This window comes from Pseudophryne corroboree, chromosome 2, assembly GCF_028390025.1.
Source record: "Pseudophryne corroboree isolate aPseCor3 chromosome 2, aPseCor3.hap2, whole genome shotgun sequence".
In the NCBI taxonomy this organism is placed as follows: domain Eukaryota; kingdom Metazoa; phylum Chordata; class Amphibia; order Anura; family Myobatrachidae; genus Pseudophryne; species Pseudophryne corroboree.
The window spans coordinates 804,025,451-804,049,026 of NC_086445.1; the positions used below are offsets into that span (position 1 = coordinate 804,025,451).

General features: G+C 47.4%; 1 protein-coding gene across 2 annotated transcripts in view; it reads right to left on the bottom strand.

The window, feature by feature from the left end:
* The window catches only part of EFHC2 (EF-hand domain containing 2), a 232,677-nt gene that overhangs the window by 98,413 nt on the left and 110,688 nt on the right, over positions 1–23,576 (bottom strand). For both annotated transcript variants that reach the window (XM_063955627.1, XM_063955628.1), the window contains 2 exons: positions 14,449–14,556; positions 11,041–11,179 (listed from right to left, as the gene is read on the bottom strand). In XM_063955627.1, coding sequence (XP_063811697.1) covers positions 11,041–11,179; positions 14,449–14,556 — 247 coding nt within the window. The remainder of the gene's footprint in view (positions 1–11,040; positions 11,180–14,448; positions 14,557–23,576) is intronic.

Here is a 23,576-nt window from a genome sequence, read left to right on the forward strand (position 1 = left end):
ATACTGCATGCACAGGGCCTCATTTGGAAAGTTCAAAACAGCCATGGCACAGTGTAAAATCACTGGCGCTCAGTTTTCCGCCTACAATTCCACGAACATGGATTTGTGGAACAAAACGGCAGAGTATAGATGGAGCCGCGCTCATCTATAGCGGCTCCATCGCAGATGTGCACTCCCGGCGTGACTAGGCGATCCGGTGCCTAGCCGCACTATGGAAATGCACTGAGACGCTCCCATTACAGCAAATGGGGCGCATGTGCATCACGGATGCGCGCTTGGCCCAGGTGCTGCGATGGGCGCGCCCCGGCTCAGACGGAGCCACGATTAGCATGGATCCATCTGTAAGCAGAGAAGCATGAGTGTTGGTGCGGTATTGATTGAGTGCATTCCTTGTTAAGTAGTGACTAAGCACAAACTCATTTTACACCGGTACTGCTGGGAGGTAAGGAGTATTGTTTTCAATTTTATCCCAAATAATCGTTCTCATTTTAGTTAAAGTGCAACTAATGCAAGCTGCACTACACAAGCAATCCCAGCGTTGGCGATGCTGGTACTCAGAATCCCAACACTAGAATCCCTACACAGCTCAGAATACTGAAGCCGGGATCTTGACATCGATCGTAATGTCGGCACCAGAATCCTGACTGTCGGAACCCTGAACATAGGTATGCCGTGGTTGCTTAGGGTTAGGCCGAAGTTGTCATGACTGTGGTTTTTGTGAACCCGGTGTTAGTGAAGTCTGTGCGGGCGACTGGAGGACTATGGCCCTCATTCCGAGTTGATCGCTCGCTAGCTGCTTTTAGCAGCAGTGCAAACTAGAGATGAGCGCCTGAAATTTTTCGGGTTTTGTGTTTTGGTTTTGGGTTCGGTTCCGCGGCCGTGTTTTGGGTTCGAACGCGTTTTGGCAAAACCTCACCTAATTTTTTTTGTCGGATTCGGGTGTGTTTTGGATTCGGGTGTTTTTTTCCAAAAACACTAAAAAACAGCTTAAATCATAGAATTTGGGGGTCATTTTGATCCCAAAGTATTATTAACCTCAAAAACCATAATTTACACTCATTTTCAGTCTATTCTGAATACCTCACACCTCACAATATTATTTTTAGTCCTAAAATTTGCACCGAGGTCGCTGTGTGAGTAAGATAAGCGACCCTAGTGGCCGACACAAACACCGGGCCCATCTAGGAGTGGCACTGCAGTGTCACGCAGGATGTCCCTTCCAAAAAACCCTCCCCAAACAGCACATGACGCAAAGAAAAAAAGAGGCGCAATGAGGTAGCTGTGTGAGTAAGATTAGCGACCCTAGTGGCCGACACAAACACCGGGCCCATCTAGGAGTGGCACTGCAGTGTCACGCAGGATGGCCCTTCCAAAAAACCCTCCCCAAACAGCACATGACGCAAAGAAAAAAAGAGGCGCAATGAGGTAGCTGACTGTGTGAGTAAGATTAGCGACCCTAGTGGCCGACACAAACACCGGGCCCATCTAGGAGTGGCACTGCAGTGTCACGCAGGATGGCCCTTCCAAAAAACCCTCCCCAAACAGCACATGACGCAAAGAAAAAAAGAGGCGCAAAGAGGTAGCTGACTGTGTGAGTAAGATTAGCGACCCTAGTGGCCGACACAAACACCGGGCCCATCTAGGAGTGGCACTGCAGTGTCACACAGGATGTCCCTTCCAAAAAACCCTCCCCAAACAGCACATGACGCAAAGAAAAAAAGAGGCGCAATGAGGTAGCTGTGTGAGTAAGATTAGCGACCCTAGTGGCCGACACAAACACCGGGCCCATCTAGGAGTGGCACTGCAGTGTCACGCAGGATGGCCCTTCCAAAAAACCCTCCCCAAACAGCACATGACGCAAAGAAAAAAAGAGGCGCAATGAGGTAGCTGTGTGAGTAAGATTAGCGACCCTAGTGGCCGACACAAACACCGGGCACATCTAGGAGTGGCACTGCAGTGTCACGCAGGATGTCCCTTCCAAAAAACCCTCCCCAAACAGCACATGACGCAAAGAAAAAAAGAGGCGCAATGAGGTAGCTGACTGTGTGAGTAAGATTAGCGACCCTAGTGGCCGACAAAAACACCGGGCCCATCTAGGAGTGGCACTGCAGTGTCACGCAGGATGTCCCTTCCAAAAAACCCTCCCCAAACAGCACATGACGCAAAGAAAAAAAGAGGCGCAATGAGGTAGCTGACTGTGTGAGTAAGATTAGCGACCCTAGTGGCCGACACAAACACCGGGCCCATCTAGGAGTGGCACTGCAGTGTCACGCAGGATGTCCCTTCCAAAAAACCCTCCCCAAACAGCACATGACGCAAAGAAAAAAAGAGGCGCAATGAGGTAGCTGACTGTGTGAGTAAGATTAGCGACCCTAGTGGCCGACACAAACACCGGGCCCATCTAGGAGTGGCACTGCAGTGTCACGCAGGATGTCCCTTCCAAAAAACCCTCCCCAATCAGCACATGATGCAAAGAAAAAGAAAAGAAAAAAGAGGTGCAAGATGGAATTGTCCTTGGGCCCTCCCACCCACCTTTATGTTGTATAAACAAAACAGGACATGCACACTTTAACCAACCCATCATTTCAGTGACAGGGTCTGCCACACGACTGTGACTGATATGACGGGTTGGTTTGGACCCCCCCCAAAAAAGAAGCAATTAATCTCTCCTTGCACAAACTGGCTCTACAGAGGCAAGATGTCCACCTCATCTTCACCCTCCGATATATCACCGTGTACATCCCCCTCCTCACAGATTATCAATTCGTCCCCACTGGAATCCACCATCTCAGCTCCCTGTGTACTTTGTGGAGGCAATTGCTGCTGGTCAATGTCTCCGCGGAGGAATTGATTATAATTCATTTTAATGAACATCATCTTCTCCACATTTTCTGGATGTAACCTCGTACGCCGATTGCTGACAAGGTGAGCGGCGGCACTAAACACTCTTTCGGAGTACACACTTGTGGGAGGGCAACTTAGGTAGAATAAAGCCAGTTTGTGCAAGGGCCTCCAAATTGCCTCTTTTTCCTGCCAGTATAAGTACGGACTGTGTGACGTGCCTACTTGGATGCGGTCACTCATATAATCCTCCACCATTCTATCAATGTTGAGAGAATCATATGCAGTGACAGTAGACGACATGTCCGTAATCGTTGTCAGGTCCTTCAGTCCGGACCAGATGTCAGCATCAGCAGTCGCTCCAGACTGCCCTGCATCACCGCCAGTGGGTGGGCTCGGAATTCTGAGCCTTTTCCTCGCACCCCCAGTTGCGGGAGAATGTGAAGGAGGAGATGTTGACAGGTCGCGTTCCGCTTGACTTGACAATTTTGTCACCAGCAGGTCTTTGCACCCCAGCAGACCTGTGTCTGCCGGAAAGAGAGATCCAAGGTAGGCTTTAAATCTAGGATCGAGCACGGTGGCCAAAATGTAGTGCTCTGATTTCAACAGATTGACCACCCGTGAATCCTTGTTAAGCGAATTAAGGGCTGCATCCACAAGTCCCACATGCCTAGCGGAATCGCTCCCTTTTAGCTCCTTCTTCAATGCCTCCAGCTTCTTCTGCAAAAGCCTGATGAGGGGAATGACCTGACTCAGGCTGGCAGTGTCTGAACTGACTTCACGTGTGGCAAGTTCAAAGGGCATCAGAACCTTGCACAACGTTGAAATCATTCTCCACTGCACTTGAGACAGGTGCATTCCACCTCCTATATCGTGCTCAATTGTATAGGCTTGAATGGCCTTTTGCTGCTCCTCCAACCTCTGAAGCATATAGAGGGTTGAATTCCACCTCGTTACCACTTCTTGCTTCAGATGATGGCAGGGCAGGTTCAGTAGTTTTTGGTGGTGCTCCAGTCTTCTGTACGTGGTGCCTGTACGCCGAAAGTGTCCCGCAATTTTTCTGGCCACCGACAGCATCTCTTGCACGCCCCTGTCGTTTTTTAAAAAATTCTGCACCACCAAATTCAAGGTATGTGCAAAACATGGGACGTGCTGGAATTTGCCCATATTTAATGCACACACAATATTGCTGGCGTTGTCCGATGCCACAAATCCACAGGAGAGTCCAATTGGGGTAAGCCATTCCGCGATGATCTTCCTCAGTTGCCGTAAGAGGTTTTCAGCTGTGTGCGTATTCTGGAAAGCGGTGATACAAAGCGTAGCCTGCCTAGGAAAGAGTTGGCGTTTGCGAGATGCTGCTACTGGTGCCGCCGCTGCTGTTCTTGCGGCGGGAGTCCATACATCTACCCAGTGGGCTGTCACAGTCATATAGTCCTGACCCTGCCCTGCTCCACTTGTCCACATGTCCGTGGTTAAGTGGACATTGGGTACAACTGCATTTTTTAGGACACTGGTGAGTCTTTTTCTGACGTCCGTGTACATTCTCGGTATCGCCTGCCTAGAGAAGTGGAACCTAGATGGTATTTGGTAACGGGGGCACACTGCCTCAATAAATTGTCTAGTTCCCTGTGAACTAACGGCGGATACCGGACGCACGTCTAACACCAACATAGTTGTCAAGGACTCAGTTATCCGCTTTGCAGTAGGATGACTGCTGTGATATTTCATCTTCCTCGCAAAGGACTGTTGAACAGTCAATTGCTTACTGGAAGTAGTACAAGTGGGCTTACGACTTCCCCTCTGGGATGACCATCGACTCCCAGCGGCAACAACAGCAGCGCCAGCAGCAGTAGGCGTTACACGCAAGGATGCATCGGAGGAATCCCAGGCAGGAGAGGACTCGTCAGAATTGCCAGTGACATGGCCTGCAGGACTATTGGCATTCCTGGGGAAGGAGGAAATTGACACTGAGGGAGTTGGTGGGGTGGTTTGCGTGAGCTTGGTTACAAGAGGAAGGGATTTACTGGTCAGTGGACTGCTTCCGCTGTCACCCAAAGTTTTTGAACTTGTCACTGACTTATTATGAATGCGCTGCAGGTGACGTATAAGGGAGGATGTTCCGAGGTGGTTAACGTCCTTACCCCTACTTATTACAGCTTGACAAAGGGAACACACGGCTTGACACCTGTTGTCCGCATTTCTGGTGAAATACCTCCACACCGAAGAGCTGATTTTTTTGGTATTTTCACCTGGCATGTCAACGGCCATATTCCTCCCACGGACAACAGGTGTCTCCCCGGGTGCCTGACTTAAACAAACCACCTCACCATCAGAATCCTCCTGGTCAATTTCCACCCCAGCGCCAGCAACACCCATATCCTCCTCATCCTGGTGTACTTCAACACTGACATCTTCAATCTGACTATCAGGAACTGGACTGCGGGTGCTCCTTCCAGCACTTGCAGGGGGCGTGCAAATGGTGGAAGGCGCATGCTCTTCACGTCCAGTGTTGGGAAGGTCAGGCATCGCAACCGACACAATTGGACTCTCCTTGTGGATTTGGGATTTCAAAGAACGCACAGTTCTTTGCGGTGCTTTTGCCAGCTTGAGTCTTTTCAGTTTTCTAGCGAGAGGCTGAGTGCTTCCATCCTCATGTGAAGCTGAACCACTAGCCATGAACATAGGCCAGGGCCTCAGCCGTTCCTTGCCACTCCGTGTGGTAAATGGCATATTGGCAAGTTTACGCTTCTCCTCCGACAATTTTATTTTAGGTTTTGGAGTCCTTTTTTTACTGATATTTGGTGTTTTGGTTTTGACATGCTCTGTACTATGCCATTGGGCATCGGCCTTGGCAGACGACGTTGCTGGCATTTCATCGTCTCGGCCATGACTAGTGGCAGCAGCTTCAGCACGAGGTGGAAGTGGATCTTGATCTTTCCCTAATTTTGGAACCTCAACATTTTTGTTCTCCATATTTTAATAGGCACAACTAAAAGGCACCTCAGGTAAACAATGGAGATGGATGGATTGGATACTAGTATACAATTATGGACGGGCTGCCGAGTGCCGACACAGAGGTAGCCACAGCCGTGAACTACCGCACTGTACTGTGTCTGCTGCTAATATAAAGACTGGTTGATAAAGAGATAGTATACTCGTAACTAGTATGTATGTATAAAGAAAGAAAAAAAAAACACGGTTAGGTGGTATATACAATTATGGACGGGCTGCCGAGTGCCGACACAGAGGTAGCCACAGCCGTGAACTACCGCACTGTACTGTGTCTGCTGCTAATATATAGACTGGTTGATAAAGAGATAGTATACTCGTAACTAGTATGTATGTATAAAGAAAGAAAAAAAAACCACGGTTAGGTGGTATATACAATTATGGACGGGCTGCCGAGTGCCGACACAGAGGTAGCCACAGCCGTGAACTACCGCACTGTACTGTGTCTGCTGCTAATATATAGACTGGTTGATAAAGAGATAGTATACTCGTAACTAGTATGTATGTATAAAGAAAGAAAAAAAAACCACGGTTAGGTGGTATATACAATTATGGACGGGCTGCCGAGTGCCGACACAGAGGTAGCCACAGCCGTGAACTACCGCACTGTACTGTGTCTGCTGCTAATATATAGACTGGTTGATAAAGAGATAGTATACTCGTAACTAGTATGTATGTATAAAGAAAGAAAAAAAAACCACGGTTAGGTGGTATATACAATTATGGACGGGCTGCCGAGTGCCGACACAGAGGTAGCCACAGCCGTGAACTACCGCACTGTACTGTGTCTGCTGCTAATATATAGACTGGTTGATAAAGAGATAGTATACTCGTAACTAGTATGTATGTATAAAGAAAGAAAAAAAAACCACGGTTAGGTGGTATATACAATTATGGACGGGCTGCCGAGTGCCGACACAGAGGTAGCCACAGCCGTGAACTACCGCACTGTACTATGTCTGCTGCTAATATATAGACTGGTTGATAAAGAGATAGTATACTCGTAACTAGTATGTATGTATAAAGAAAGAAAAAAAAACCACGGTTAGGTGGTATATACAATTATGGACGGGCTGCCGAGTGCCGACACAGAGGTAGCCACAGCCGTGAACTACCGCACTGTACTGTGTCTGCTGCTAATATATAGACTGGTTGATAAAGAGATAGTATACTCGTAACTAGTATGTATGTATAAAGAAAGAAAAAAAAACCACGGTTAGGTGGTATATACAATTATGGACGGGCTGCCGAGTGCCGACACAGAGGTAGCCACAGCCGTGAACTACCGCACTGTACTGTGTCTGCTGCTAATATATAGACTGGTTGATAAAGAGATAGTATACTCGTAACTAGTATGTATGTATAAAGAAAGAAAAAAAAACCACGGTTAGGTGGTATATACAATTATGGACGGGCTGCCGAGTGCCGACACAGAGGTAGCCACAGCCGTGAACTACCGCACTGTACTGTGTCTGCTGCTAATATATAGACTGGTTGATAAAGAGATAGTATACTCGTAACTAGTATGTATGTATAAAGAAAGAAAAAAAAAACACGGTTAGGTGGTATATACAATTATGGACGGGCTGCCGAGTGCCGACACAGAGGTAGCCACAGCCGTGAACTACCGCACTGTACTGTGTCTGCTGCTAATATATAGACTGGTTGATAAAGAGATAGTATACTCGTAACTAGTATGTATGTATAAAGAAAGAAAAAAAAACCACGGTTAGGTCACTGGTATATACAATTATGGACGGGCTGCCGAGTGCCGACACAGAGGTAGCCACAGCCGTGAACTACCGCACTGTACTGTGTCTGCTGCTAATATAGACTGGTTGATAAAGAGATAGTATACTACTAATATTATATACTGGTGGTCAGGTCACTGGTCACTAGTCACACTGGCAGTGGCACTCCTGCAGCAAAAGTGTGCACTGTTTAATTTTAATATAATATTATGTACTCCTGGCTCCTGCTATAACCTATAACTGGCACTGCAGTAGTGCTCCCCAGTCTCCCCCACAATTATAAGCTGTGTGAGCTGAGCAGTCAGACAGATATATAATATATATAGATGATGCAGCACACTGGCCTGAGCCTGAGCAGTGCACACAGATATGGTATGTGACTGAGTCACTGTGTGCTGTGTATCGCTTTTTTCAGGCAGAGAACGGATTATAAATAAAAGTGGTGGTCACTGGTCACTATCAGCAAAACTCTGCACTGTACACTACTGAGTACTCCTAATGCTCCCCAAAATTAGTAAATCAAGTGTCTCTCTAATCTATTCTAATTCTAAACGGAGAGGACGCCAGCCACGTCCTCTCCCTATCAATCTCAATGCACGTGTGAAAATGGCGGCGACGCGCGGCTCCTTATATAGAATCCGAGTCTCGCGATAGAATCCGAGCCTCGCGAGAATCCGACAGCGTCATGATGACGTTCGGGCGCGCTCGGGTTAACCGAGCAAGGCGGGAAGATCCGAGTCGCTCGGACCCGTGAAAAAAAACATGAAGTTCTGGCGGGTTCGGATTCAGAGAAACCGAACCCGCTCATCTCTAGTGCAAACGCTAAGCCGCCACCCTCTGGTAGTGTATCTTAGCTTAGCAGAAGTGCGAACGAAAGGTTAGCAGAACAGTACTGACATTTTTTCAAGCAGTTTCAGAGTAGCTGCAGACCTACTCCTACCTTGCGATCACTTCAGTCTGTTTAGTTCCTATTTTGACGTCACAAACACGCCCTGCGTCCGGCCAGCCACTCCCCGTTTCCTCAGGCACGCCTGCGTTTTCATCTGACACGCCTGCGTTTTTTTAGCAACTCCTGGAAAACGGTCAGTTACCTCCCAGAAATGCCCCATTCCTATCAATCACTCACCGATCAGCAGAGCGACTGAAAAGAGTCGCTCGGCCTTGTGTAAAACTGCATAGTTTTTGTGAAAGTACGTCACGCGTGAGCACTGCGGCCCATACGTATGCACAGAAGTGCCGATTTTTAGCCTGATCGCTGCGCTGCAAACAACGGCAGCTAGCGATCAACTCGGAATGAGGGCCTATGTGTATATTAGGCTGGTCTGTAGGAATCAGTGAGAAGAAGGAGCAATCCCTGACTGGGGATCGAACCCGGGCCTCGGCAGAGGGAGCCTTATCCTGACCACTGGATCACCAGGGACTTAGTGTTGATAGCAGGATGGTGAATGTATTGGTGAGATTGCACTGGATATACTGTCACATGAGTGTGTTCTTGTGTACTCAAGGTTACTATGAAATAGGTTCTCTGGAGTTGCGCAGAACTGGGTTGGCTACTGGCGAGATTGAGAACCAGACTGGTTACTGGTGAGATTGAGAACCGGAGTGGTGAGACTGAGAACCGGGCTGGTTACCTGGAAACCACACTGTGAACCGGGCTGTTGTACCGGTATACTGGAACGCAACTGTAATCTGGGCTGGTACCGGATACAACTGGAAACGCAACAGAAAGTAGAACGATGACTGTGGCTGTGACTTTAAGACACGGCTGAAGAACACTGCGGCTGTGGCTTTAAGATGAGACTGGAGAATACTGCAGCTGTGGCTTTAAGATGAGACTGGAGAATACTGCAGCTGTGGCTTTAAGATGAGACTGTAGAATACTGCAGCTGTGGCTTTAAGATGAGACTGTAGAATACTGCAGTTGTGGCTTTAAGATGAGACTGCATACTGCAGCTGTGGCTTTAAGATGAGACTGTAGAATACTGCAACTGTGGCGTTAAGATGAGGCTGTAAAATACTGCAACTGTGGCTTTAAGATGAGAATGTAGAATACTGCAACTGTGGCTTTAAGATGAGACTGAAGAATACTGCAGCTGTGGCTTTAAGATGAGACTGTAGAATACTGCAGCTGTGGCTTTAAGATGAGACTGTAGAATACTGGATATCAATGGTAACACAACTGTAATCCAGATTGGGTAGCAAAAGAGCAGAGTTTTACAGGAACCGAAGTACAAGTGTAACCTTTAGGGAGCCCAGCTTCAAAGCTCACACGGAGCTGTGTGTGACGCAAAGAACTGGCAGAGTTTCCAACTCAAGTCTCCTGACTTATAATTCCTGGTCCTTGGTGATTGGTGAGCAGTGTCAGGTGATTCAGAGAGTCTCAGGCTGGCACAGGATTGGACAGCTCTGGGTCAGGTGAACAGTCACTGTCATGTGAGTACTCTAGACTAGGCTCTGATGTGGAGTGAGGCCTAGCAGGCCGAAAGAACACTGAAGCCTGAACTTCTGCAAATGAACAGAGGATGCTGGCTTTTAGGCCTAAACTTCAGATTGCTGAATTCAGATTCACACAGAAGATTAATCACCACAAGTGGAGCTCGTGAACTCTTACCTTCCAGGCAGAGAACTCAGGACTAAGGAAACTCATGGTATTGGCAAGCTGTTCATCCCAGTGAGCAGAAAGATGCAGGATCCAGGACAGAGATGGCAGAGGTAAATCACCAAATATGAGAACTACAGTGAGGATCGTGACAGAAGTGGGGTGGTTAGGGTTAGACTGCAGGCAGGGGATTAAAGTTAGTATGCAGTGTGGGGGTAGGGTTGGGCTTCGGGGTGGGGAGGGTTAGGAACCACCGGGGAGGGCTAGGTTTAGGCTGCAGGGATGCAATCACATCTGAGGCGATGCGAGTGGCTGGGATTGATAAGATCCTTCAGTAACCTATTATATGACACACCAGTATAAAATGGAGCACTTATTATATATGCAATATTGCCCCACTGTGCTTATACTGTGAGGGCAGTAGAAAGTTTGTGGTTTCCATATTAATGAGAGTGACTAAATGAAAGCAGTATCCATATTCATAGAGATATCTTATGATTGATAATGAGATACAAATAGTGTTAGACATGCCCCTAGGTGGTGGTAGACATGTTCCTGGATTGTGGTAGACATGCCCCTGGGTGGTGGTAGACATGCCCCTAGGTGGTGGTAGACATGCCCCTGGGTGGTGGTAGACATGCCCCTAGGTGGTGGAAGACATGCCCCTCGGTGGTGGTAGACGTGCCCTTGGGTGGTGCTAGGCATGCCTATCCGGTGGCACACAGTGTTTATCTGTAGGTTTCCGTGAGAGCACGCCTTATGCGCACGCCTATGTTCTGTACAGGGAGTAAGTATACAGTACAGCTTTAAGAATTAACAGTATTTGTCTAGTTGTCTTACCAATTCCATATTTTGTTCTGTAATAATTCTTGGTAAATTCATCACAGTCGCACAGGATTATATTTCGCCCCCATGCACTGATTACAGCGCCAATTGTCAGATCACAATCTTTGTAAAATTCCTGATCCACAGCCCCAGTCTGTAAAATAATGAATGTATATAATAACCCTAATGACTGAATTCTTCAAACTCTACTCGGTGGCTTTCAAAGCCTAAGGTTTACCTTATTTAGAAATGAAAGGTTTCCATTCTTCCCTAGCTCTAAAGATGGCACTATAGGGGAGATGCAGCAAGTCTTGGAGAGAGATAAAGTGGAGAAGTTGCACTAAGCAGCTTGTCAGCTACTGTCATTTATCTAGCACAATGAAATGACTGTTAGAAGCTGATTAGTTGCTTTGGGTAACTGCTCCATTTTTTCTCCCTCCAAGGGTCGATACAACTCTCCTCAAGTTACATGAATCTAACATCTTCTACTTCCGTACACATTGCACTAAGAGCTAATAAAAAAAGTAATACATTTTAACACACATCTGTGGGCCCGATTAAGACCTGATCGCTGGGCTGCTAAATTTGTTGTCCTGCGTTCAGATAGTCGCCGCCTCCAGGGGAGTGTATATTTGCCAAGCAAAAGTACGATCGCATGTGAACGTAGTGTTGAAAAATTCCCTCAGTCAGCAGTCAGCTGCAAATCCATTCGCACCACACTCACCATCGAATGTTTTTACCAGTGTGTGCAGTGTGTGCGCGGGTAGTCTTCAGTATGCCGACTGACGGGATCCCGGCGCACAGTATACCGGCGCCGGATTCCCGACAGCCGGCATACCGACACTTATTCTCCCTCGTGGGGGTACACGACGACCCTGGAGGGAGAATAAAATAGCGTGGCGCGCGTAGCGTGGCGAGCGCAGCGAGCTTGCAAGGGGCTCATTTGCGCTCGCCACGCTGTCGGTAAACCGGCGGTCAGGCTCCCGGTGCCGGTATGCTGGTCGCCGGGAGCCCGACCGCCGGCATACCATACTGAACCCATGTGCGCAGCCCAGGACTTACTCCTACAGTGCGATGAGAACGGGCTGATCGGGTCCGGAGCAGATGTTACACACCCTCCCTGAAAATGCTCGGGAACGCCTGCTTTTTCCCTGACACTTCCAGAAAACGGTCAGTTACCACCCACAAATGGCCTATTCTTGTCAATCAGCATGCGAATGGCTATGCAGCGATCATGTCTGAATCGGGCCTTAAGTTTGCAACTTAGATGTTGCAAATTTCTAAGTCTCACAGTCACAGTTATCTTACTGTATATACATAATCGGCACTGAAAATCCTCACTGTAGCAATAAAGCTCATTTCAATCGGAATGGGCATATTAACAATGGTATAGGTAACGGGGGGTAGATGTATGAGCCTCTGATATGGGGGAGAAGTGGTATTAGTGCACAATGGGGGTCATTCCGAGTTGATTGTAGCTGTGCTAAATTTAGCACAGCTACGATCATCTTCCCTGACATGCGGGGGGATGCCCGGCACAGGGCTAGTCCGCCACGCTTGTCAGTCCGCCCCCTTCCCTGCACAAGAACAAAAGCATCGCCCAGCGGCGATGCTTTTGTACTTGTGGAGTAACTCCCGGTCAGCGCAGCTCCTGCAGCTGGCCGGGAGTTGATCGTCGCTGCCCCTGGTCGCAGCGGCTGTGTGTGACGTCATACAGTTGCTGCGGCCCGCCCCCTCGCATGGTCTGGCCACGCCTGCGTTGGCTGGACGCACCCCCATAACGGCGGCCAAATGCCACCGTGCCGCCCCCTCCTGCCCAGCGACCGCCTCTGCCTGTCAATCAGGCAGAGGCGATCGCTACGCTGCGATAAACTGCGGCAAGCGATTTGGTCGGAATGACCCCCAATATGCGCACTCCCCTCCGCTTCTCCCCTATGTATGACTGTGCGGAAGTGTGGTACATGAAAGGGGAGCATAGTGCCCCTGTCATTATCATCGCTGCTATCTTTAAGATAGCATGCCAATGTGCAGGGTAATGTAAGAACAGTCAGTGGCACTGACTGTTCCGACACCTGCACCTATCGATTTCGACAGCTGCAGGTGTCATTGCCCCATTGACTGCCACTATAGTGGCTGCTGCGGCTGTTAGCTCCAGTTTGCGCACGGGAGATCTCACTACAGTAGCAAGATCTAACGCATGCGCACTGGAGTCAGCCGGGGGGGGAGAGACATAGCACATCCTGCCTTGACAGACTTTACCGGAGGGGGGAGTTTTCACTCCCACACTTCAGCATCGAGATGTTAACACATCTCATCGCAAGGGCTTTCTACTTTGCCTCCGTAAAGAGGCGAAGCGGGAAGAGCAATACCAGCTCGTTATGTGCCAGTATCATACATCTACTTCAGTATGTGTTATGATCTCCTGTATATATGTTTAACTTGTATCAGCTAACTAAAGGATTTGCATGTTCAGCTATAAAAAATTCCTATCAGGCCGGAATGTTTACATTTATGCAAGAACCAATTAAGCTTTATAGGATGTGGCTGAAGTCCTGTGTGCAATTTGTATGCCAAAGGAACGAGCCAATGTATTGTGTAAGGAGTGTAACTAGCACCACAAGGGGCCAAATGGGAAATAGGAATTCACATGTGTAGGGTGTCTGAAATCTAAGCCTGTCTCCTCTGTATGCCAGAGCAGGAAGAAGACAAGATCTATTTCACTCTGTCCATGGTGCCTCCATTTGCTGGATAGGTACTCTGTTCTGAGTAAAGGGTCAGGCAATCACGCTTTTTACTAGGGAAGAAATTAAATCTCAGACTTCCTGTCTCCCTCTCCCATGAGCTATGAGGAGGAAGTATTCTTTTTGTGTGAGTTAGGAAGTATGACAGAATCGGTATATTAACCAAACTGTACTACAGCCATTGTCATTCACTTAAGGTAGCCACATGGCTAGGATGCCCAACTTCTATGAGGAGGGAACTTACTCCAAACACTGTTTATTTCAAAGGTGATAACTGAACTTTGTTTTAACCTTTTTATTTTCTTTGAAATTGTCTGTAATCTGTGTATACTTTTAAATAATCATATAATCTTTGTAATTCTTTATTTGTAACTGTAAACTTTGAAGTTATTCTTGAAATGTAAACTTAATTTCTAGTTCTGATATTCTGTGTTCTGAGACTTATGGTCTTGTTGGGCACATGCTACTGATTTTTAAAGCATATATACTGTGAGCGAACTCGAAGGGCCGCTGTGGGAAGGATTCCTTCCTGGATTAATACCCTTGGTGGTGGCAGACTGATATATTTTATTGTTAAGGCAATCTGCAAAACATTGTCACATCCACCAGACTTGGATAGAGTACTGAGTGTGGGCGCGATCGAGACACTCACAATGTATTAGAAATGAATTGAAGACATTACCTTTCGATTATCCAGAATATAACGACCTCCATGTCCCAATGGCCCAAAAACATTCAGGACAGTGCGTGCAGTGATCTCTCCAGGTTTATACATTTTGGGTGAACCATTCTGTGATAGGAAAGGAGATGGCCTTGTTTACACTGAGCAGTTACAAAGAAATATTGCATGATTGCTGCAATATCTGGAAAAGCTGTGCAGATTACAAGTACTCATTAAAAACAAAGTTATATACAAATGTTAAATAAACATGGAAAATAATCATGCAACACTCTCCTCGCCAAACACTGATCACCTGCTACGCTACTTGAGAAGCAGGTGATAAATTTGCAGAGCCATACTTACATTATAATAAAACGCATTTGGACACTTTATTTTTTACCCAGATTTTATGTTACTGATATCACTCCCTCGTATGAATAGCAAAACCACATAGTAATACATCATACAATTAATATGGTATGGAGTTTTAAAACACATGCTCTTCATGGTGTTTGCACTGATTTTTCTTTATACTGGTCTTACAATTGTTCCTTACATTACTTTAATTACGCTATGTTATAAAAATGCAAAAGTTGGTATAAATGATTACATACAATTCTATACAACTACATGTGCTTTCAAGAGCACATCACTAAAATGGGATAGGTAACTACGCATTGCATGCTGGTCCAGCTAGGTTACAGAGGTTCTTGATGGGCTGTATGATCTAGTCATCTAGTTGGCCTGATTTCAGCAGGATGGGAAAGTGAAGAAAGATAATATATGTAGTGTGGGTGCAGCCTGAAAAAAGTCCTGTAATCGTGAATAGGAGCAGGTAATGATGTGGATGAGAGATGCAGCTCGTGTATAGAGCGGAGAAGGTATTTTGAGATAAGACAAGAGATGCACGTTGGTGTTCTTTGGTTAACAGCCTTATGCATAAGTAAAATATTTTATATTGAATTTGGCAGAATACAGGCAGGGCCGTACCTAGGGGTCCGGGCGCCCGTGGCTCAGTAAAGGACTTTTCACCCTGCACTCATTTAATTACTCTCACCTCTCCGTCGGCCCGGTGCTAGCTGCAGAGTGACAAATATCACTCGGAAAACTAGATGTCCCCGGGCAGAGTCGGCCCTAGGCATAAGCCAACTAGGCAAATGCCTAGGGCATTTGGTAGCAGATTCTGCTGATTAAAATGATATGCAGCATGCCTATATTCTGTGTGTGACTGCGGCTGTATCTGCATACGAAATACTACATTACAGTGTATTCCTGGAAATCAGTGTAACGTAGCATTTTGTATGCAGATACAGCCACAGCCGCACACATAATTTAGGCATGCCCTATATCATTTTAATCAGTAGAAGCTGCGTGTGCATCCTAGCCACATAACAATTCAAATAAGATGCACTTTCATCGGAAAAGGCATCCGACGTTAGCAGAGCTGCCATCTGACACATGCCACGCATCTCCTGCTGCATGGCATATTGAGGCAAGATGTATGTGGACACATCTGTATCCAAGCAGAGGCAGAGGTCACAGGTTGGTTGTGCAGTAGTTTTCGGCATATGTGTAAGGTGCATTAGATGTGTCATGTGTATAAATGCATTAATAATGTGCGGCAGATGTGTAAGGGGCATTATGTGTGTCATTATGTGTATAAATGCATTCATAATGTGTGGCAAATGTGCAAGGGGCATAATGTGTGTCATTACGTGTATAAGTGCACTAATGTGCGGCATATGTGAAAGGGACATTATGTGTATAAGGGAATTAATAAAGGTTGGCATAATGTGTAAGGCGTATTATGTTTATAAGGACATTAATAATGTGTGTCATATGTGTAAGGGGCATTACTGTGTGGCATTATGTGTATAAATGCACTACTAATGTGTGGCATTATGTGTATAAGGTGCTCTACTGTGTGGCGTAACGTATAGAAAGGGCACTACTGTGTGCTCTAATGTGAATAAAGAGTAATATGGTGTGGTGTAATGTGAATAAGGGACAGTGATATAATGTGATTAAGGGGCACTACTGTGAGGCATAATGTTTATAAGATAAAGTGGTACTACTGTGTGATGTAACGTGAATAAGGGACACTATCGCATGATAAAATGTGAAAAAAGTTGCACTACTGTGTGGCGTACTTTGAATTGGGGGTACTATTGTGCGGCCCTTCCCAGCAAGAACACACCCCATTTTGGGCTGTGCGCTGAATTAAAATATAGGAGGTAGGAACACTAAAATGAGGACTGCTATGGGTGAGGGGTGATGGTGCAGGGTCAGAGGTGGAACTAGTGGCGGTGCTAGGGGGCACCAGCCAAAATCTTTTCTAGGGCATCATATTGGTTAGGATCGGCTCTGTCCTCGGGAGCGCGGTGTGGGCACCATGTTCCAGGAAACCTGCGCATGCACAGTAGACTCCGGCACAATGCCAGAGTGTAATGCACCGCCGGAGAGGAGGGGGGGGAGTCAATCGGAGACTGCACACGGGCCCCTCCTCTCTTAAACCGCCCCTGTCCATGCTCTATATTATTGAAGATCCTGCCCATAAAAAAAATTTTTAAATCTTGATGGAGGTTTAATATTTATTAGTGGGAGGAGGGACAATGGACAGGAGTTGTCCTTAAGGGAAAACGAGGAGGACTATTCATGGCAATAAAAAAAAGTGTTGATGAGCATTACTTCTAACTGGAAAACTTTACACTTAGGAGCCTAGTTATCATACAGTATGTATGGCATATCCCTAGAAAACACTAGTTTTTGGGTGATACCTGTAAACATTAAGTATCACCCAGATTTCTGAAGGAGGGACCGCAGTAGATCTTTCCATATCTACTCCTTTCTGCAGCAAACAGCATCTAAAGATGACGTTGTGCCACTGTAGCCTATGGGCTAGATTACACAATAAGGTCTGCAATGCCCGCCACACATGCGTGTGTGGCGGGCATTGCATCCTTTCCACGGCAGCAAACAGCATCTAAAGATGACGTTGTGCCACTGTAGCCTATGGGCTAGATTACGCAATAAGGTCTGCAATGCCCGCAACACATGCGTGGTCAGTAGGCTGCACAAACGCAGTAGCACTGCAGAGGCACAAAACAGAGGTGAGCAGGCCTCTAATGCGATGACTTCAGTTCTATTACATCACAGGGCTAGGCTTTTCGGAGCACCTGTGCCTGCATGTATTTCTGATACATTCCTGTGCAAATGTGAATTTCTTATTGCTGTGAATAGCAGTGATAAGAAAATAAGAATTTACTCACCGGTAATTCTATTTCTCGTAGTCCGTAGTGGATGCTGGGAACTCCGTAAGGACCATGGGGGATAGCGGGCTCCGAAGGAGGCTGGGCACTCTAGAAAGATCTTAGACTACCTGGTGTGCACTGGCTCCTCCCACTATGACCCTCCTCCAAGCCTCAGTTAGGACACCGTGCCCGGACGAGCGTACACAATAAGGAAGGATTTTGAATCCCGGGTAAGACTCATACCAGCCACACCAATCACACCGTATAACTCGTGATATGAAACCCAGTTAACAGTATGAAACAACTGAGCCTCTCAACAGATGGCTCAACAATAACCCGATTTAGTTAACAATAACTATGTACAAGTATTGCAGATAAACCGCACTTGGGATGGGCGCCCAGCATCCACTACGGACTACGAGAAATAGAATTGCCGGTGAGTAAATTCTTATTTTCTCTGACGTCCTAGTGGATGCTGGGAACTCCGTAAGGACCATGGGGATTATACCAAAGCTCCCAAACGGGCGGGAGAGTGCGGATGACTCTGCAACACCGAATGAGAGAACTCCAGGTCCTCCTCAGCCAGGGTATCAAATTTATATAATTTTGCAAACGTGTTTGCCCCTGACCAAGTAGCAGCTCGGCAAAGTTGTAAAGCCGAGACCCCTCGGGCAGCCGCCCAAGATGAGCCCACCTTCCTTGTGGAATGGGCATTGACAGATTTTTGGCTGTGGCAGGCCTGCCACAGAATGTGCAAGCTGAATTGTACTACAAATCCAACGAGCAATAGTCTGCGTAGAAGCAGGAGCACCCAGCTTGTTGGGTGCATATAGGATAAACAGCGAGTCAGATTTTCTGACTCCAGCCGTTCTGGAAACATATATTTTCAGGGCCCTGACCACGTCTAACAACTTGGAGTCCTCCAAGTCCCTAGTAGCCGTAGGCACCACCATAGGCTGGTTCAGGTGAAACGCTGACACCACCTTAGGGAGAACTGGGGACGAGTCCTCAATTCTGCCCTATCCATATGGAAAATCAGATAAGGGCTTTTACATGATAAAGCCGCCAATTCTGATACTTGCCTGGACGAAGCCAAGGCCAATAACATGACCACCTTCCACGTGAGATATTTCAGATCCGCGGTTTTTAGTGGCTCAAACCAATGTGATTTTAAGAAACTCAACACCACTATGAGATCCCAAGGTGCCACAGGAGGCACAAACGGGGGCTGACTATGCAGCACTCCTTTTATAAATGTCTGAACTTCAGGTACTGAAGCTAGTTCTTTTTGAAAGAAAATCGACAGAGCCGAGATCTGTACCTTAATGGAACCCAATTTAAGGCCCATAGACACTCCTGCTTGCAGGAAATGCAGAAATCGACCTAGTTGAAATTCCTCTGTTGGGGCCCTTTCGGCCTCACACCATGCAACATATTTTCGCCATATGCGGTGATAATGAGTTGCTGTAACCTCTTTCCTGGCTTTAGTAAGCGTAGGAATGACTTCCTCCGGAATGCCCTTTTCCTTCAGGATCCGGCGTTCAACCGCCATGCCGTCAAACGCAGCCGCGGTAAGTCTTGGAACAGACAGGGCCCCTGCTGCCGCAGGTCTTGTCTGAGTGGCAAAGGCCATGGGTCCTCTGATATAAATTCTTGAAGCCTGGTGCAATATCTTTTATAGATTTTTGTTGAGGCGGGACGCCATCATGTCCACCTGTGGCCTTTCCCAATGGTGTACAATCCTATTGGAAGACTTCTGGAGGAAGTCCCCATTCTCCCGGGTGGAGGTCGTGTTCTGGGTACCAAGCTCTTCTTGGCCATCCACGAGTATCGTTCTTACTCCTCGCCTTCTTATTATTCTCAGTACCTTTGGTATGAGAGGCAGAGGGGAGAACACATAAACCGACTGGTACACCCACGGTGTTACCAGAGCGTCCATAGCTATCGCCTGAGGGTTCTGTTCAGAAGATCTGCTTCCCAGTTGTCCACTCCGGGAATGAACACTGCTGACAGTGCTAACACATGATTTTCCGCCTATCAGAGAATCCTTGTGGCTTCTGCCATCGCCATCCTGCTTCTTGTGCCGCCCTGTTGGTTTACATGGGCGACTGCCGTGATGTTGTCTGATTGGATCAGTACCGGCTGGTTTTGAAGCAGAGGCCTTGCCGGCCTCAGGGCATTGTAAATGGCCCTCAGGTCCAGAATATTTATGTGTAGGGAAATAACCTGACTTGACCAAAGTCCCTGGAAGTTTCTTCCCTGTGTGACTGCCCCCCAGCCTCAAAGGCTGGAATCCATGGTCACTAGGACCTAGTCCTGTATGCCGAACCTGCGGCCCTCTTGAAGATGGGCACTCTGCAGCCACCACAGTAGAGATACCCTGGTCCTTGGAGACAGGGTTATCAGCATATGCATCGGAAGATGCGATCCGGACCACTTGTCCAACAGGTCCCTCTGAAAAGTTCTTGTATGGAACCTGCCTAATGGGATTGCTTCGTAGGAAGCTACCATTTTTCCCAGGACTCGCGTGCAATGATGCACCGCTACCTATTTTGGCTTCAGGAGGTCTCTGACTAGAGATGACAACTCCTTGGCTTTCTCCTCCAGGAGAAACACTATTTCTGGTTTATGTCCAGAACCATCCCCAGGAACAGTAGACGTGTCATAGGAACCAGCTGTGACTTTGGACTGTTTAGAATCCAACCATGCTGTTGTAGCACTTTCCAAAATAGTGCTACCCCGACTACCAACTGCTCCTTGGACCTCGCCCTTATAACGAGATTGTCCAAGTACGGGATAATTACAACTCCCTTTTTTCGAAGGAGTATCATCATTTCGGCCATTACCTTGATAAAACACCCTCGGTGCCATGTACAGTCCAAACGGCAGTGTCTGGACTTGGTAATGGTAATCCTGTACCACAAATCTGAGGTACTCCTGGCGAGGATGGTAAATGGGGACATGCAGGTAAGCATCCTTGATGTCCCGGGATACCATGTAATCCCCCTCGTCCCGGCTTGCAATAACCGCCCTGAGCGATTCCATCTTGAACTTGAATTTTTTTATGTATGTGTTCAAGGATTTTAAATATAAAATGGGTCACACCGAACCATGCGGTTTCGGTACCCCAACCCGTGTGGAATAGTAACCCCGTCCTTGTTGAAGTAGGGGCACCTTGAGTATTACCTGCTGGGAATACCGCTTATTAATTGCCTCTAGCACAGCCTCCCTGCCTGAGGGAGTTGTCAGCAAGGCATATTTTAGGAAACGGCTGGGGGGAGACATCTCGAATTCCAGCTTGTACCCCTGAAATACTACTTGAAAGAAACAGGGATCCACCTGTGAGCGAGCCCACTAATTGCTGAAATTTTTGAGACGGACCCCCACCGTACCTGGCTACACCTGTGGAGCACCCGCGTCATGGTGTGGACTCACAGGAGGCGGGGGAAGAATCTTGATTCTGGGAACAGGCTGACTGGTGCAGCTTTTTCCCTCTACCCTTGTCTCTGTACAGAAAGGAAGCGCCATTTGACCCGCTTGCTTTTCTGAAGCCGAAAGGACTTTACCTTTGTCTGTGAGGAAACCTGAGGTAAAATTATTTCTTCCCAGCAGTTGCTGTGGATACGAGGTCCCAGAGACCATCCCCAAATAATTCCTCACCCTTATAAGGCTCTCTATGCGCTTTTTAAGTCAGCATCACCTGTCCAGTGACAGGTCTCTAATACCCTCCTGACAGAATGGACATTACATTTATTTTGGATGCCAGCCGGCAAAATATCCCTCTGTGCATCCCCCATATATAAGACGACGTCTTTAATATGTTTTTATGTTTGCCAACTAGTATCCCTGTTTGACAGGGTCACCGACCACGCTGCAGCAGCACTATCTGCAGGTCTCAGTCTAGTACCTGAGTGTGCAAATACAGACTTCAGGATAGCCTCCTGTTTTTTATCAACAGGTACCTATTAAAGTGGCCGTATCCTAAGACGGCAGTGCCACCTTTTTTGACAAACGTGTGAGCGCCTTATCCACCCTAGGGGATATCTCCCAGCGTAACTTATCCTCCTGGCGGGAAAGGGTACGCCATCAGTAACTTTTTATAAATTACCAGTTTCTTAACGGGGGAACCCACGCTTTTCACACACTTCATTTATTCATCTGATGGGGGAACAAAACACTGCCTGTTTTTTCTCCCCAAACCTAAAACCCATTTTTAGAGGTGCTTGGGTTAAAGTCAGAAATGTATAACACATTTTTTATTGCCGGGATCAAGTCACGGATGTTCCTAGTGGATTGTGTATATGTCTCCACCTTGTCGACACTGGAGTCAGACTCCGTGTCGACATCTGTGTCTGCCATCTGAGAGAGCGGGCGTTTTTGAGCCCCTGATGGCCTTTGAGACGCCTGGGCAGGCGCGGGCTGCGAAGCCGGCTGTCCCACAGCTGTTACGTCATCCACCCTTTTATGTAAAGAGTTGACACTGTCGGTTAATACCTTTCACCTATCCATCCACTCTGGTGTCGGCCCCACAGGGGGCGACATCACATATATCGGCCTCTGTTCCGTCACCATATAAGCCTCCTCATTCAACATGTCGACACAGCCGTACCGACACACCGCAGACACACAGGGAATGCTCTAAACGAGGACAGGACCCACAAAAGCCCTTTGGGGGGACAGAGTGAGAGTATGCCAGCACACACCAGAGCGCTATATAATGCAGGGACTAACTGAGTTATGTCCCCTATAGCTGCTGTTTTTATATATAATGTATACTGCGCCTAAATTTAGTGCCCCCCCTCTCTTTATTAACCCTTTGTAGACTGCAGGGGAGAGCTAGGGAGCTTCCTTCCAGCGGAGCTGTGAGGGAATATGGCGCCAGTGTGCTGAGGAGATAGGCTCCGCCCCTTTTTCGCGGCCTATTCTCCCGTTTTTTATGGAATTCTGGCAGGGGTATTTACCTCATATATAGCCCCTGGGGCTATATATTGAGGTATTTTAGCCAGCCAAGGTGTTTTTATTGCTGCCTCAGGGCGCCCCCCCCAGCGCCCTGCACCCTCAGTGACCGGAGTGTGAAGTGTGTGAGAGGAGCAATGGCGCACAGCTGCAGTGCTGTGCGCTACCTTGGTGAAGACAGAGTCTTCATGCCGCCGATTTTCCGGACCATCTTCTTGCTTCTGGCTCTGTAAGGGGGACGGCGGCGCGGCTCCGGGACCGAACATCAAGGCTGGGCCTGAGGTCGATCCCTCTGGAGCTAATGGTGTCCAGTAGCCTAAGAAGCCCAATCCGGCTGCAAGCAGGCGAGTTCGCTTCTTCTCCCCTTAGTCCCTCGCTGCAGTGAGCCTGTTGCCAGCAGGTCTCACTGAAAATAAAAAAATCTAAGACTATTACTTTCTAAGAGCTCAGGAGAGCCCCTAGTGTGCATCCAACCTCGGCCGGGCACGAAATCTAACTGGGGCTTGGAGGAGGGTCATAGTGGGAGGAGCCAGTGCACACCAGGTAGACTAAGATCTTTCTAGAGTGCCCAGCCTCCTTCGGAGCCCGCTATCCCCCATGGTCCTTACAGAGTTCCCAGCATCCACTAGGACGTCAGAGAAATTACAATTATAGTGTCTAAAACCTAATAAGTGATACATATGCCCCTATATCTCAGCTCATTGGTTGACCTATCACTGGAGACCTCACTTTACCACTAGTGTTCCGTTGTCATTTAGCAAACACTGTAGCACTGTTCTGTCATTCATATATAGATTACGCTAGGTGATTTGTACAGCAACTGCTTACACAATTTCCCTCATAGCATGTAAGATAAGCATTTCTTATGAATTTAAAGCTCTTTTGACTTAAAATATCATCTCTACGCTGACGATACTCAAATCTACCTTTCCTCCAGACCTC